Raw genomic sequence first — 16,315 nt, 5'->3', positions numbered from 1 at the left:
GTGTTTCAGCTCGACAAAGAGAATGTTGACGGTTTGAATCCATTTATTCTTGCAGGCCGAGCAGCCCCTCTGCTTGCCGAGAGCCCATCATCTCCAGCCCGTACTATCGTTAATAAAAGTTGAGTTTAACACGATCAGGCGCATCAAGTGTTCTAGTGATATTTTGCTTTTCAATGTTGAAGGAGGCATCAAGTTCGAATCCTTGTCGATAAAAAAACTGATCGGGCACATAATTTACTTATAGTTCTAGTTGCCAAACTTGCATTCGGTAGATTCTGTATGATGATTATCAAATTTTCTATTCCAACCAAAGGAAAACCCATGTTGTCCATTACGGATATACTAATGTAAAATCCTTTGTCCTAGGCCAATTTGGTTTTTAGTTTTTGTCTTCTGAAAGTAGGAAGATGTAAAAAAATCTCCTGTTTATCCTTTTGATACAAGCGACATTCTATTTTAAATTAATATAAATACGGTTGCACCAAGTGGTGCGGTGGGAACATATTTAGAAGTATGTTTACACTCACATTTGCAGCTGAAAAATACATAGCATAAATTTAATCTGCTGCTATTATCGGTTTAGTTTGGATGGGCAAAAACCATAAAACGCATAGACAACTCGGGTAATGTGTAATTGAACCCAAAGTGTTTGTATAAAACTGCTAGTTGTCGGGGTGTTTATTCTAATATACTATACTATTTTCTCAACTGCTTGCCAGTCACTGCTCTTCCAACGCCTATCGACCTTCTGGCAAACTCATGGTGACTGAGTTGTGAGAAAAAATGGTAGACATTTCAGAAGAGGGAACAGTATTGGAATTTCTGTGTGTTGAAAAGGCAGGTTCTTTGGAAGGTGGAAGAGATGTAGATTTATTGCCTTGCAACATAAGAATTACCGAAGACATTGTTGGTCGATCAGCTGGAGCTTCTTGAACACACAAAAACCCTATATGGATACACTTCAAAGCTTCATCGAGCCGACATGTTTCCCTTACCGATTCATCAATCACCTCCATTCCTCTTCCATCTTTCCACAACTCCCATGCCTAATTAAAATGTTGAATTTACGGTCATTTGCGAATTTGGAAGGCTTAAAAACAGAATGATCATGAGTTGGAATAATTTTTGAGTATTACCCATCCAGCAAGAGTTGGTGAATGCTCAAAGCGATAAAAAGCAGCATTCTTCTTTCCACTTACAATCTCCAACAACAACACTCCGAAGCTGAATACATCTAATTTCTCAGAGAAATGACCATATCTCGCATACTCGGGTGACATGTAGCCGCTGTGCATGAATTGACAATATGTAGAGAAGTAAGCAATGGAACATTACTTGAATGAAAACATGTGCCAGATATATGTAGACTTACTATGTGCCAACAACCCTATTTGTATTTGCTTCAGTCTGATTTATCCCGAAAATCCTTGCCATTCCAAAGTCTGAAATTTTGGGGTTCAAGGCTCCATCCAACAGTATGTTACTTGCTTTTAGGTCCCTGTGGATGATTTTCAATCTTGAGTACTTGTGGATATAAAGTACTCCTTGAGCAATGCCTTCTATAATTTGAAAACGTCTTCCCCAATTTAATTCAATTTTTTCAGATGTATCTGATTGGACAAACCACAAAGAAAGATGAGCAAGTGTTTTTTTTTCATTTCAGATAAAATGTTGGACACAGTGCATAATGTGCATCTTGCAGTACATGACATTTGCACACAAGGAAAATGATTTGCAGAAACAAAGAATTAACAAGTCATTAGCGTGTATTTACCAAACAAAAGTTTGTCTAAGCTCCGATTGTTCATGTACTCGTAGATCAATATCATTTCCTCATCTTCAAGACAGCAACCCAAGAGCCTAACGAGATTGGTATGCTGGAGCTTGGCAATAAGTTTTAACTCATTCATGAACTCCTGGTGTCCTTGGCCAGACTTTTTTGATAACCTTTTAATGGCTACTTCTTGATTTTCAGCCAAAATTCCCTGTATAGAGGAAGAAAAGCACACAAGAGAAAATTTGTTAGAGGAAGTGCAAAGGAACGGTCATGTTTCTGAAAGGATAAATTATTTTGGAACACCCTTTTTTCTCCTTTAGCACAACCATGTGTACTTTGTCCCGTGATTCTTCTCTTTGGAATCACTCAATCCAAAGGTCATAAATAAACATGGGTTTGCATGAGGAGAAAAATGTACCAAGTATACAGTGGAAGTGTCACCTTGTAGACAGGGCCAAATCCTCCCTCTCCGAGTTTATTAGCTTCAGCGAAGTTGTTTGTAGCAGCTATTATAGCCCTTAAGCCAAAGATCGGCAGTTCTGCATAGTTCTTTTCACCTCCAGCAGCAAGTTTACTCTTAGTCTCACCATATCTACTCCTACGCTCTCTTTTCTTTCCCAATGTTTTCTTCCATAAGAAACAGCCAAAAATGACAAGAAGCAAACCCGTGATTGGTGAGACTATTGCAAACAAAAGGGACGACTTAATTACACCTGCAAAGAGAAGAAAAAAAATCATTGGGACAACATTAATATTAACGGCTCCAAGTAAGACATGAATAACCATTCTCTTCTTACGTTTTTTATTAATGTCGGAAGCTGCCGCTCTGATGTATAAAGTTTTTCCATCACCGTCATTTTTATCAATTTCTTTCAGATCCAAGACATCTCCATGCCATATTGAACATCCATTACTACTGCCGTAAGCATAAGCAGTGCAACGGCAGTCCTTTAAGCAGATCGATCTACACTCTTCGAAACTATAAGCATATTCATCTCGTTTATTTTGAGGCAATGAATCGCTATGTATTTCTAGAAACCCGTCTCCTGTGGCATTCGCACACCGCACACTGGTTGTTCTTGAACACCCATCAGAATAATTCCCCAAGGCCCAATCACTTTGCCGGTTCGGCTTAAAGCCCTTCAAACATTTGCACAAGGTTGTGGGATTACAACTGGAGAAAGCCCCACAAAAAGCATAAACATCACACTGTTGGCTTGGTTCAGCCCAAATCAACATCCACTGCTTGGAAGTATTCGACCATCTTAGTTGCTGAATATCCCCCAAGACAGACATGGAGCATCGTGATACAATTGTCTGATCGTAAGAAGAATAGGTGAAATAACTTTCGTTTTCATTCGTAACATAACTATAATTGAAGTTATAATCTTGCCTCACGTCAGGACCCCGGTTGAAAGTATGTGAACTTTCATCCCATATTCCGCTGGTCCAATACATTAGAGACCTCTTCCACGATAAGAGATATGATTTGCTTTCATCCATAGCTAGCTCAATAGAGTAAGGACCTGGTGCAGGATCCTCCGAACTCTTCCATGAAGTGAGAATTTGGTTATGATTGGTAATTTTGTTGAATCGAAGTCTACCTCCTGGTAGCCAAGTATGGGTTGGATGATCAAAGCTTTGCCATAAAGGCTCTGATGTATTATTACTAGAGCCGGCTATCAAGACAAGGTTTCCACTATCCAAAAGAACTGCTTGTACAGAACCAGAATTGGTGGTGGAGTTTAAATTTGTTGACCAAACCAGGGTTTTGGACTGGTTCAAGATAACTAAATTACCATCTAAGATGCTCAAGACTGAAGAAAATCTATCAGATACTGGTATTTCCCTATTTGCTACCCAAACAACAGTCATCTCAGATACTACTTGCTTGGAGTACCATATGCCTATATAGTAGTTTGAAAGCTGACCTGGTTTGAAGAAACCTAGCTCAAACATCCCACCTGCAGAGACAATGGTTTGATTGCCCGAGAGAGACCGGTTTTCGCTGATGCTGTCAGCTGCAAAGGAAACATGGGACTCGAGAAATGCACATAATAAAATAACGCAGAACACGAACTTTGAATTTGGTTTAGTATTCATGGCTGCACAAAGAATTCAGCAGGCAGGCAAAGATTTACCGTATGCGTGTTACTGGAGCTCAACCTATATGCCCTTTTTGTGGTGATCAGTGCAAGTCAACTAAGTCAACTATTCAACCCTTCACATATGGACAAGGTCTTTGTAGAAAATTCAATGTATGGAAAGGGCTTGAACGTCGTTCTTTGTAGAAAATTCCATTGAATGTTGTTCTTCATAGAAAATTCCATGTATGGAAAGGGCTTGAACGTTGTTATTCCTATGTATGAACAAAGTCTTTGTAGAAAATTCAATGTATGGAAAGGGCTTGAACATTGATCTTCCTCTGTCAAAACTTCTGGAAGTATTACAGTTCCGTTCTAATTCACCAATACTCGATAGCATAAAAAGTGTAAACCCTTGAGGCATCACATATCCAAAGCCCGTAAAGAGATGGAGCTTCGAGTTAGGATTAGGACACGTTCAAGTTAGATTGCTTCACCTGCAAGCTAATGCACCAAGCTAAGCACTTATGCTCGCTACAAATTTATGGTTCATATGTATCAATTAGGCTACCTACCATCATGATTCCTTTGGTTCAGGAGGTTTTGAGCTTAAATGTTGTTACAACAACAAAGCCTTTTTCCACTAAGTAAGGTCGGCTATATGAATCCTATACATATCTTAGAACGCCGTTGCGCTTGGTTCTGTGTCACTTCTTCCGTTAGATCCAAATACTCTTAAGTCTTTTCTTAGAGGTTTTGAGCTTAAATGTTGTTAATTATAATAAAATCTTTTCCAATCCATAACTAACAAAAATTAATCACAAAAACAAACGAAGATATGTTGAAAGTTTTCAAACTCCCATTAGCACAAAGTTTACAACAACATTCATTTACAAGTACCAAGTCTATTTTTGGTCTGATTCCAATCAAAAGTTTGCTTATTTATATTCTTTATTCTACCGGATTTTGGGAATTACTTAATACCGGTCCCCCGACACGGTGGAGATTCCGTAGCATGTCATGAGCACCGAGCTAAGGGGCAGTTGGGCAACTCAAGTGAACCGCTCTACCTTACCGGGAGGGGCTAATTCAAACCCCTTGGGTGAAATAAGAACAGCCCCGACATTCAAAGCTCCTTTTTTACCATTAGCAAGAACTTGTTTCAATTGCAGATCATAAGGAATTCGAACAACTGGTAATGATTTCCGCATGCCATTTTCTCCAACAATCATTTTCTTGTTTCAATCCTTGTTTGTACCGATTCTCCTGCAAAGTAATTAATCACTACATAATCTAAATCCTCCAACGCAAAAAGATAACAGGACTTTACCTGCCTATTTTTTTTAACTCCAGCTCGGCCCGAAACCGCTGGGAACAACAGGTAAGAAGGAGTCCATGTGGCTGGGGAAAGGAAAGGTTCCTTTTTTAGGGTACTACCTAGTAGAGACAGGATAGTGCCGTCACATTTTAGAAATTATTTGCGTAATTCCTCAATTTGATCCCTGAAATTTGAAATCAATAAAATTGATTCCTGAATTTGTTCACAATCAATCATTTAATCATTACATAAAAAAATCTCAATAACATAAGAATAAAATGACAAAATGCTCCTAATTTTTGTCAAATCATTTTCACCAATTGTTTATTATATTAAGGGTAATTTTGTTATTTTAATCCTTATTTAACATGATTTTTCACTATATTCTATTGATTTCAATTCTCAAAAACAAAAGTGAGAAGTTAAGCAAATCTCTAAGCCATTTTGGCTAAAAAAATCTATTTAAAATGAATCAAAAAAATAAAAGAAACAAAATTAGTGCGGTTATGTAGTGTTGTTGTTTTAACTCCAGTCTTGATCAGTAAACACAAGATGAAGCTGATGACAACACTCTAATTTATGAGTTATTTCAGACCCTTTACCTGATCGAAAAAGGATAAGGGTATAGTTGAAACTCAAAACCTAACATTTAAACACAATGCACAACAAAAACATATGACTGCAATGCCTCAGCTACATCGTTTCTGTCAAGGGATGTAGTTTCCACAAGTAGGTTCTACCTGCACAAATGCAGGTTCTCGCTTCCGCTAAGCCTCAAACACATTGGATTGTAACATCATTGACACCTAAACATTCCTTAATCCTAACAAAACAATAAACCCCAATCAACAAAACAAGCAATTAGCACAAAAAACAACGGATTTTGATGCAGTAATTAAGATTTCAAACCTCAGTTAAATCCATTAATATCATGTGCAATGTAGCTTCGTCGAGGGGTTCTCCTTGTAAACAAGGTCTCAGCTCCACTACACCTAAAAAAGGCGGATTGAATCATCACAGGCCACAACAATCACAATCAATTAACAACATAACAAACAACTAACCTAATCTTAGACAGACGACAGACCAAACAATTGAACAAAAACATTTGACTGGGACGGTAATTATGATTAAGACCTCAGTTAAATCCATTAAATTCATATGCATGCAGTTTCGCTGAGGGGTTCTCCTTGTAAACAGGGTCTCAATTCCACTGCACCTCGAACAAGCGGATTGAATTGTCATCGGCACCACCAAAAACATAGAAATCCATAACACTAAAGAAAAACAAAATCAAATTAATAAACAAAAGGCTCAGAGTATGAAACAGCTCTCTCAATCACGAATTTTCTGAAGCAGAATTGGCATAAAGCTGTAAAATTTCGTCATCACTGCCAACATTAATCAACAAAACCCAAAAATATCACCAACCCAAAAGCGCGGATAATTTGAACGGCTCATATCAAGAAACTTGAACGGCTCATATCAAGAAATTCTACCATTGATTATCACATTCTACTTCATCGATTGCTCCCAGAAGCGCGGATAATTTGTAATCATCGCCAAAAATTCACAAAACAATATCAAAATACATAAAGTTTATGTTTGATACCCAAGTTATGGAAAACATATTTCAGCCAAGTGACTTCACAACAAGTTGTTGCCATTGAACGATACTCCGCCTCTGCACTAGAACATGACACGGTGTTTTGTTTCTTGCTTTTCCAGGAGATCAAGGATTCTCCAAGAAATACATAGTATCCGGTGGTAGAACGACGTGTGTCACGACATCTGGCCCAATCCGGATCACAAAAAGCATTCGATTGAATTGGACTTCTTGCAGAGAGAAAAAATACCTTGCCCTGGTGTATGCTTAATGTATCGTAAGACTCGGTGGGCTGCCTCCAAATGTGGAATTCAAGGATTTTCCATAAATTGACTAAGAATGTGGACAACATAGACCAAATCAAGGCGCATGATTGTTAGGTAGATTAGTCTCCCAACAAGCCGTCGATAAGAAGAAGGATTAGTAATGCATTGTCCTTCGTCCTTTTTGAGTGATAAGTTTTGCTCCATAGGAGAGGTGGCTGGTTTTGTGCCAAGGTAACCTGCATCCTCAAGTATTTCAAGGGCATATTTTCACTGTGAGAGAGTGATCCCCTTGCTAGAGCGAGCAATTTCGATGCCCAAAAAATATTTTAATTGGCCAAGGTCTTTCAACTTGAATTGCTTCATAAGAAAAGACTTGGTATCCTCAATTGCTTGTATGTTATTCCTTGCCAAGATAATATCATCAACATAGACAAGGAAGGCAGTGAATTTACCATCATGGTTTCGGACGAACAATGAATAGTTTGCCTTGGATTGTTGATAACCAGCCTTTCTAAGAGCACAAAAGAGTTTGATAAACCATTGATGAGAGGCTTGCTTAAGCCCATACAAAGATTTATGAAGTTTACAAACTCGTGTGTCTCCCGTTCGTCCGAAACCAGGAGGCAAGGACATGTAGACATATTCTTCAAGATCACCATGGAGAAAGGCTTTGCTAACGTTAAGTTGGTGGAGGTGCCATTGTTGGACTGAGGCAACTGCAAGAAGAAAGCGGACTGTAGTCAGTTTTGCAACCGGAGCAAAAGTCTCGCGATAGTCTAAGCCTTCAATTTGGCCATAAACTTTGGCAACCAAGCGTGCTTTATATCGCTCAATGGATCCATCGGATCAAAATTTGATTTTGTACACCCACTTACATCTAACCAGCTTCTTTCTAGGGGGCAACGGTTGAAGAGACCAGTCCTAATTGCAGCAAGGGATGCCGGTTCTTCTTCCATGGCTAAACACCATTGGGGGTCACGTATGACCTGTGAGAATGAACTGGGTTCGATGGCAGCTGAAATGGAAGTGGTGAAAGCACGATGTCGAGCAGATAAATGATCATATGTGAGTACAATAGACAAAGGGTAAGAAATACCTGTCACTTTGGTCGACGCCGAGTGAGATGAAGGGACATATAGAGAAGGAAGGTTGATGTCAACATGATATAGTTGAAGATAACCAGGTGCATGAGTGGGTCGTTTAAGACAGGGTGGGGATGTGGAAATAAAGGGAGAGGGAACCGAAACAGGACTCACCGACGAAGAAAATGATGGGTCGACTGAATCCTGCTCCAGTGGAATGGACGGATGAATAATGGTGTCATCACAATCAGTATCTTGAGTATGTGGAAACACAACAAGTGAAACAGCAGCGGAAGATGAAAAAGGAAACACATTTTCATGGAAAATAACATCACGTGAAATAGAGATTTTACCCATTTGAAGGTCGGAAACTTGATATCCCTTTGTGCCGTATAGGTAGCCAAGAAAAAGACAACGTGTGGCTCTTGCATCAAATTTGGTAGGACGATGGTGGTGTGTGGAAGAGAAACATAAACAACCAAACATTCGTAAATGTGCTTAGGCTGGCTGTTTGTGATGAAGTATTTCATAGGGTGATTTGCCGTGAAGAAGAATAGTGGGAGTCCTATTTATGAGATAAGTGGCAGTGAGGATTGCATTACCCCAAAATTTCTTGGGAAGATGAGATTGAAAAAGTAAGGCTCTAGCAACATTGAGTAAGTGGTGGTGTTTGCGCTCCCCTACCCCGTTTTGTTGGGGAGTCGACACACAACTTGTTTGATGTATAATGCCCTTATCTGACAAAAATATGTGTCATAAAAAATTCTGGACCATTATCACTACGAAGAACCTTAACTCGTGTGGAAAATTGTGTTTCAACAAGGTTAATGAATGTAATGAGATAGGATCGTGCATTTGATTTGTGGTTCATTAAATAAACCCATATGCACCGTGAGAAATCATCCACAATAGTTAAGAAATATTGTGCCCCTGTGATGGTGGGAGCATGGTAACCTCCCCAAATGTCAACATGAATTAACTCAAAAGGAGCTTTTGTATTAATAGAACTCAAGGGAAAAAGAGCACGTGTTTGTTTGGCTAATGGACAGATCAAACAATCATCAATGCTACAAAAATTCAAATTTTTAATGCAAGGAGAGATAACCAGTAAGGTCTTGTTGGAAAGATGGCCAAGGCGTTATGCCAAAGCTGAGAAGAAGGAGCAACAACTGACATTGAATTGCACATGGTTTTCGTCACATTGTTAAGGTAGTAAAGTCTTTCTCGTTCAGTTCCCGTCCCAATCATCTTCCCCGATCGTTGGCCCTGAAGTAGATACATTTTATCAGTGAAGATGACAAAGCAAGATGATGTATTGGTGGTTTTGCTGACAGAAATTAAATTCAGTTTAAATGATGGAACACAAAGCACGTTCTGAAGGACGAGATCATTCGAGAGACAAACTGTGCCAATATGTGTGACATCGGCAAGTGCATGATTGGGTAGGCGCACTTGTCGATTGTATATCGGAATGCTTGTGGTCATTAAACTTGGTGAGCAAACCATATGGTCTGTGGTGCCGGTATTGAAAATCCAGTTCCTTCCCTTATTAAGTGCAGAAGCACAAAAAACTCTTCTTGATAAATCATTCATAGTAGAGGTGGTACCGACATGATTAGCTGTGGAGTTGGATTGGCTCTTATCAAGGAGCGCAAGCAGGTTGTGATATTGCTCGAAAGTGAGGTTGTATGACGAAGGAGATGTTGATGGAGGCGTTGGCTTGATGTCAACATGATTAGCCTTGGAGTTGGAACCCCTACGATTTTGATAATCTCCCCTATCACTGTTGTCCTTTGCCTTTTTCAGTTTGCAGCATTGATCAATGGTGTGACCTCTTCAATTACAGTAGTCGCACTTGAGGTGTGCATGACAAGTATCTGAAGTGTGTTCGGTTGCATCATAACGATCACATTTTAGATGGGGATTTCTAGGAGAAAATGTTACACCCGCCCCTGCTTATAAGGATAATTCTGTAATTCTCCCTAAAAATTTATAGAATTATCACTTTGGTCCTCATTTTGTTACACAATTAAGATCTAAAAATTTAAATTATTACTCTATCCCTAGGCTGCCACGTGGCAACACCCTAACCCACTTCCCTTTTTTCATTTTTGTCCCCCCTGCCGTGACCCTCTTTTCCTTCTTTCTTCTTTTTCTTTTTCTTCTTTTCCTTTCTTTGGTTTGTTTGTCTGCACCTTCTTCTTCTTTCGAAAACTCTCCCATTTCTCTCTCTCTTCTTCCCCGTGAAAGACATACACACACACCCACAGCTACACCTACTCGAGGAAATCATCACCATCATCGCCATTCAACTGCATATCTCTCTCTCTCTCCCTTGCTCACGGCACCGGGAGGATACGAACACCTCCGGCGAGTTTTGTGATTTTTCTGGTTGGGTAAGCCCTTTTTCTTCTCCTTTTCTTATGTTAGACTTTGCCTAGATGTGGTTTTTGAGTTTGGGTTCTTGATTTCCAAGGTTTTGGAGTGTTTTTGGCACGGGTGAGTGCACACCCAAATTTCCGGCAAGTTGGGTGAGGTTCGAAGGTTTTTCCGGCCACCACAAGCCGTTTCACGGCGAACCCAAGGTATAAAACTACTCCTCTCGGCTAGTGCTTCATTTTGGTACCTAGATCGGGGTCTAGGTTGTAGGTTTGGCGTTGGCCGGAGCTATGGAAGCTCCGGTGTTCTTCTCCGGGCACCCAGGCCTTCGGGCCGTTCTCCTTTCCCCCACGGGCTTAGGGCCTGTTTGGTTTCTGGCCCAAAACCCTCACCCTTTCTATTTTTATTTTTAGTTTTGTTTCATTTTAAAAACCCAAAAGGCCTTAGGGCCTTAGTTGCAGCCCAAACCCATTTTCCCTTTTTAATTAGGCCTTAGGGCCTGTTAGCCTAAAACCCATCACCCTTTCTGTTGTGGGCCTTTGGGCCGTTTGGGTTCAAGCCCAACCCAACCCACCTAAAAATCTAAACCCAAAACCCATGACCCGTGACCCGTTGACCGTTGACCCGGTCAACGGTCAGAGTTGACTTTGACTTTGACCGGTCAACGGTCAACGTTGACTTTGACCGTTGACTTTTTGGGTTTTCGTGTGGGACCCCTCCTAGGCTAATTTCGACGTTCTGAACCCGTTTCTGATGTCCGTTTTCCCAAATTCAATTGTTTGAGTAGAGTTTGACTGAAAGTAACAATTGTGTGTTTAGGTGCGATTCTTAGCGGAGATTTCGTTATTCCTATTTGGTACGGCTTGCACCATCGGTGTACGGTGAGTGGACCCCTTCTAAAAATGCATATTTTAATGGTAGAATTGCATACACAGAAAAGCATGACTTTACGATTATGTTTTATGAAACATTTTGAGATAATATGCTTACTGAGGCTAGTTTGAATTATTACTATTTTTCCTATAACCCATGTTCTTATAGAATATCTGATGGATGATGATATGATATTTAGAACATGTTTAGAACACTTCTTTATAGTATAGATGATGGATGACTTTATACTATGAAGTTGATTTTCAATATATGTATGTTCACTGGTTTTGTACTTACCTAGTGGTCCTTTCCGCTACGGGACGTAGGGATAGATCCGGTCCGTCCCGGGCGACGGTTTCGTATTGGCATAGGGCCTGAAGTGTGTTTTCGTCTGACTGTCTGCTCAAAGACGGGGAGCCGATAAGGGGCCTGAAGTGTATTTTCCTCTGACTGTCTGCTCAGAGACGGGGAGCCGGCATGGGGCCTGAAGTGTTATATCAGACATTCACTAGTGTTTACTATTTATGCGATTGATGATTTGAGACATTGCACGACATGCTAGATTTCGGAAAACCTATGTTCTCATTATACTTGTGTTTTCATAAAATCTAGGGGGTTAGTATGTTGATAACTGTTTTACTATTACTGTATATAAACTTGGTCCACTCACCTTTGTTTTGCGCCCCCTTCAGGACCTAGGAACGAGGATTACGACCTAAGCTATGAGGCGTTCCCCTACCAGTGATTTGTGTCATATTCGCTCCGTTTCGCCACCTATTGTAATAGCACTTCTTTATTCTTAGTTCTGCTTGTACTCTGTATTAGAATTATGCTCTGGACGTGCTGTGTGTTTACCTAATTTCAATATTTAGAAGTTGAACTTTTATTTGGGTTTTTAGCCTTTATTGCGTACTTTAGTTTATTTTTTTTCTCAGTTTTTGTTTTAATTAAATGGTTTCATCACCCTTTGGGTGTCGGCCAGCACATGACCATCTCGATGTCCCTAGGACCTCGGGGTCGGGGCGTGTCAGAAAAAATCCTACCAGAGTTTCGCAGGTTGTCCTGCACGGCGAAATATGCGGCATCGGTGACTGAAGACCTTCCAGAAGCATGTGTTGAAACTGCTCTCTGCTTCTTATCTTGAATAATGAGTGAGAAATTTTTGTTGATAGCAGGGAGAGAATCCATAAGTAAAAGTTGCCCACGAACTGTAGCGTAGGATTCATTGAGACCCATGAGAAACTTCATGGTTTTCTGACTTTGCTGAAACTGCATCAATTCTTTCGCAGCTCCACATGCACAGGTTGGGAGAGTGCACAGGGCATCATGTTCATCCCAAAAGCTTTTCAATTTGGTATAATATGCACCAATGTTCAAATTTCCTTGAACACTTCCATGTATCTCTTGTTCGATATGGAAGAGATGTACACTATTTGTGTGAGAGATTTGTTCTTTCAACTCATTCCAAATATCAACTGCAACATTGTTGTAGATGACACTTGCTCTGATATCTTTGGAGACACAGTTGAGCAGCCAGGATTTCACGAGGTTGTTGCCACGAGTCCACTGTTGGGATTCAATTGTGGATGCCGACTCAGGCTTTTTAATGGTTTTGTTGATGAATCCTTCCTTGTTCTTGGCATTGAGGGCCATGGCCATGGCTCGGCTCCAAGTGGAGTAATTTTCATCATTCAACGGTTGTGTGACGAGAATCGCTCCAAGCTAATCAGGGTGATGAAGATAAAGAGGATCGCTGGGATCTTCGTATTTGGTGTGTTTGCTAGAAGAGTCGGTTGCCATGTCTGCGAGGAGCAAAATGCTATAACTTCTTGGTGTGTTCGAACGCCAAGGATTTTAGGTTATCAGGTTATCAAAGAAGCTGTGCTCTGATACCATGTGAAAACCTGCTTTGTAACTTGTTTTCATTAATTGAGTGAAAAGTAATTGGTACAAAGAGAGACTTATACAGATACATGGATCAATCAAGATCCTGAAATTAAGGCTTATACAAGCTATTACGTGTCACATCCCGGCCCGGGACGGATCACTTCCCAGGCCCGCTCCACCATCGTAACATGATATTGTCCGCTTTGGGCTTACCATTCCCTCACAGTTTTGTTTTTGGGAACTCACGAGCAACTTCCCAGTGGGTCACCCATCATGAGATTGCTCTAGCCCCCTTCTCGCTTAACTTCGGAGTTCCTACGGAACCCGAAGCCAGTGAGCTCCCAAAAGGCCTCGTGCTAGGTAGGGATGGGAATATACATTTAAGGATTACTCCCCTAGGCGATGTGGGATGTCACAATCCACCCCCCTTAGAGGCCCGACGTCCTCGTCGGCACACCACGACCAGGGTTCGGCTCTGATACCAAATTGTCACATCCCGGCCCGGGGCGGCCCGGGCCTGCTCCACCACCGTAACACGATATTGTCCGCTTTGGGCTTACCATTCCCTCACGGTTTTGTTTTTGGAAACTCACGAGCAACTTCCCAGTGGGTCACCCATCATGGGATTGCTCTAGCCCCCTTCTCGCTTAACTTCGGAGTTCCTACGGAACCCGAAGCCAGTGAGCTCCCAAAAAGCCTCGTGCTAGGTAGGGATAAGAATATACATTTAAGGATCACTCCCCTAAACGATGTGAGATGTCACATTACGTGAGTTAGACTCCTAAGTAGATGAAAAGCAATCTGAGATAACTGTACAGTAATCAAGGGAATGGACTCCTTGAATCAAGGGACTGATGACAGACTTTGGTTTACTCAACAAAAGGCTCAGACTATGAAACAGCTCTCTCAATCACGAATTTTCTGAAGCAGAACTGGCATAAAGCTGTAAAATTTCGTCATCACCGCCAACATTAATCAACAAAACCCAAAAATATCACCAACCTAAATCAGCAAATCAAAAACTTGAATGGCTCATATCAAGAAATTCAACCATTGATTATCGCATTCTACTTCATCGATTGCTCTCAGAAGCGCGGATAATTTGTAATCATCGCGAAAAATTCACAAAACAATATCAGAATACATAATAAAAAAAATTTATCCAAATTCTGAAAATTTAGCGGACGCTTTCCGATGTCTGAATTCGTCGACGACGGCGGCGGTTGTCCACCATCGCTGTACCTCCAGTACGCGTCCGCCATGTTTGAAGCTTGTCGACCGTCACTACTTGGTTTGTACGCTCCACGGAGAGATATATGGGGAGCGGAGAGAATGGAAGAGCAGAGGAAGATGAAAGATTATGGATTTTCCAGTAGAGAATGAGAGAGGAAGAGTGAGAGATGAGAGGAGAGGAGAGGAGAGGAGAGCGGAAAGGGGGCTCCCCTTCTGAGATCAGTGAATGGAAGTAACTGGAAAAAGCGTAGCTTCTCCTTCCCCTTTCACGATGACCAACACGCGTACCTTAGAATTTTTTATTTTCTGGTCATGCATTTTCTCAGAAGCCAAACAGATCGAAAAGAAAATAAGATGGTAAGCAAGAAAATTGAGAACCAGAAGCTTGGAGGCAACAGGGTGGCCATTGAAAGCTCTTGAAGCTCTGGTGAAGAAGGGACAAGATCGTCATTTGGGAAAAGTTGACCAGAATTGAGAGGCTGATTAAGTGAGAAGAGACTGCTTCCTCAGATCACTCAACCGGAGAAGAGAGTTTGTAGCGGAGCAACTGTATTATTCATTAATTGGCTAAAATAAAATAAAATAACTCATTATCACGTTGTTTATGTTTTTAAAAAGTAAATCTTTTATTCAATAAAAGATCGGTAAATGATACATTTAATTGGATAAATGAGACTATCTCTCCAAAACAAGAAGCATAGGTACCCGGCCTCCATTTTGCATCAAATTGGGTAACTTCACAATTGTAGGGACCCAAAATATACGGGAAACCAAATCAGGTAGAAAAAAGTAACAAGAAACAATGTTACCTACCTTGCCTACAACATTCTTATTTAGCAATTTAAGCCATGAGACAAGAACTCGACTTTTAGAATTATAAAGACTAAAGTGTTAATAGCGATCGAACCATTCATATCGTGAATCGATATGAATGTTTGATAACTGAAGAACAAAAGAAAAGAGAAAGAATACGAGTTTACAAGTTGTCCAAAGCCAATCGATCGAAAACTGGTAGGAGAATCAACAATCATATTAGGAATGCCAAACAGTTTTCTTTTAATTTTCCCCTTTGGTTTTCACGTCTATGCTTTCTTCTCACAAAAGAAAACAAATATGAGAGAAACTCAAAAGAAGAAACTTGAAGCACAAAATCTAAGCCCCAAAACGGACACATTTTATATGTACGTCCTCCATATGTATACGGTATACCATACTCATGTTGTCTCTCTCAAACACAAGTTTAATCCTGATTTTTTTTTATTTTTCTCTTTTTCTGTTTGTGTTTTTGGGTTCTCCCAATAAAGAATCAGCACAATCATGGGTTTCAAGGTTGTGGAGATCAATAATGCCGAAACTGGCAGCGGAGCTTTGTTCGAGATTAAACTGATGTCCTTACTGGTGCTAATTGTAACCAAGCTGACTCTTACATTGGTGGTAATCGGACTCAAATTGAACTGGCAGCGGAGCTTTGTTCGATATTAACGCCGTTAGAATGGTGCATTCGTTGGTTGATCCACACTCTTACGGTGGTTTGTTTTGTTGTTGTAGCTTGTAAGTGAAACTATGCAAGGTCCTCAAAATTTCTAGATCGAAGTGATATTCACTAAATGTTTATTTAATTGATTTATTATTGACTTGATCTGTAGGGTGCATTCAGTTCCTCTATAGTTTGAGCAGACTGGTGCATGTGTTTCAACTTGACAAAGAGAATGTTGACGGCTCGAATCCATTTATTCTTGCAGGCCGAGCAGCCCATCTGCTTGCCGAGAGCCCATCATCTCCAGCCCATACTCTCATCAATAAAAGTTGA

At 40.5% G+C, this 16,315-nt stretch overlaps 2 protein-coding genes and 7 non-coding genes across 9 annotated transcripts; all 9 read right to left on the bottom strand.

Moving 5' to 3' along the window:
- Positions 1–449: 449 nt before the first annotated feature.
- On the bottom strand, positions 450–3,930 carry LOC125474415 (receptor-like serine/threonine-protein kinase SD1-8). Its single transcript, XM_048578113.1, has 6 exons — positions 2,575–3,930; positions 2,219–2,490; positions 1,775–1,985; positions 1,373–1,610; positions 1,137–1,287; positions 450–1,046 (listed from the first exon to the last, which is right to left on the bottom strand). The coding sequence occupies exons 1-6, from the start codon at positions 3,878–3,880 to the stop codon at positions 738–740; spliced, it is 2,487 nt and encodes an 828-aa protein (XP_048434070.1). The 5' UTR covers positions 3,881–3,930; the 3' UTR covers positions 450–737.
- Positions 3,931–5,683: 1,753 nt separating this feature from the next.
- On the bottom strand, positions 5,684–5,793 carry LOC125474590. Its single transcript, XR_007256060.1, has one exon. It is a non-coding gene; the product is annotated as a small nucleolar RNA snoR97 (small nucleolar RNA).
- A 72-nt stretch (positions 5,794–5,865) lies between these two features.
- LOC125474580 lies at positions 5,866–5,983 on the bottom strand. Its single transcript, XR_007256050.1, has one exon. It is a non-coding gene; the product is annotated as a small nucleolar RNA Z278 (small nucleolar RNA).
- A 103-nt stretch (positions 5,984–6,086) lies between these two features.
- Positions 6,087–6,201, bottom strand: LOC125474576. Its single transcript, XR_007256046.1, has one exon. It is a non-coding gene; the product is annotated as a small nucleolar RNA Z278 (small nucleolar RNA).
- A 285-nt stretch (positions 6,202–6,486) lies between these two features.
- Positions 6,487–6,579, bottom strand: LOC125474570. The gene has a single exon (XR_007256040.1). It is a non-coding gene; the product is annotated as a small nucleolar RNA Z223 (small nucleolar RNA).
- A 76-nt stretch (positions 6,580–6,655) lies between these two features.
- Positions 6,656–6,744, bottom strand: LOC125474601. The gene has a single exon (XR_007256071.1). It is a non-coding gene; the product is annotated as a small nucleolar RNA U36a (small nucleolar RNA).
- Positions 6,745–12,345: 5,601 nt separating this feature from the next.
- LOC125474234 lies at positions 12,346–13,044 on the bottom strand. The gene has a single exon (XM_048577669.1). The coding sequence runs from the start codon at positions 13,042–13,044 to the stop codon at positions 12,346–12,348; it is 699 nt and encodes a 232-aa protein (XP_048433626.1).
- Positions 13,045–14,150: 1,106 nt separating this feature from the next.
- Positions 14,151–14,243, bottom strand: LOC125474569. Its single transcript, XR_007256039.1, has one exon. It is a non-coding gene; the product is annotated as a small nucleolar RNA Z223 (small nucleolar RNA).
- Positions 14,244–14,300: 57 nt separating this feature from the next.
- LOC125474600 lies at positions 14,301–14,389 on the bottom strand. Its single transcript, XR_007256070.1, has one exon. It is a non-coding gene; the product is annotated as a small nucleolar RNA U36a (small nucleolar RNA).
- Between the last annotated feature and the right edge of the window lie 1,926 nt (positions 14,390–16,315).

This window comes from the organism of the source record quoted next, unplaced genomic scaffold (genome assembly GCF_019419815.1).
Source record: "Pyrus x bretschneideri cultivar Hongxiangsu unplaced genomic scaffold, Pyrus_bretschneideri_v1 Contig12, whole genome shotgun sequence".
In the NCBI taxonomy this organism is placed as follows: Eukaryota; Viridiplantae; Streptophyta; class Magnoliopsida; order Rosales; family Rosaceae; genus Pyrus; species Pyrus x bretschneideri.
The sequence above is the reverse complement of the archived record's forward strand: the minus strand, read 5'-3'. Positions and strand labels throughout refer to the sequence as shown.

What these genes read in the sequence shown, in the direction of transcription:
- LOC125474415 (XM_048578113.1), bottom strand. Translation starts at nt 3,880, where the DNA reads ATGAATACTAAACCAAATTCAAAGTTCGTGTTCTGCGTTATTTTATTA. An exon ending in GATTTGGCCCTGTCTACAAG is followed by an intron (nt 1,986 to 2,218) that starts GTGACACTTCCA and finishes TCCTCTATACAG; the next exon opens with GGAATTTTGGCTGAAAATCA. An exon ending in CACCAACTCTTGCTGGATGG is followed by an intron (nt 1,047 to 1,136) that starts GTAATACTCAAA and finishes CATTTTAATTAG; the next exon opens with GCATGGGAGTTGTGGAAAGA.
- LOC125474234 (XM_048577669.1), bottom strand. Translation starts at nt 13,044, where the DNA reads ATGGCCATGGCCCTCAATGCCAAGAACAAGGAAGGATTCATCAACAAA.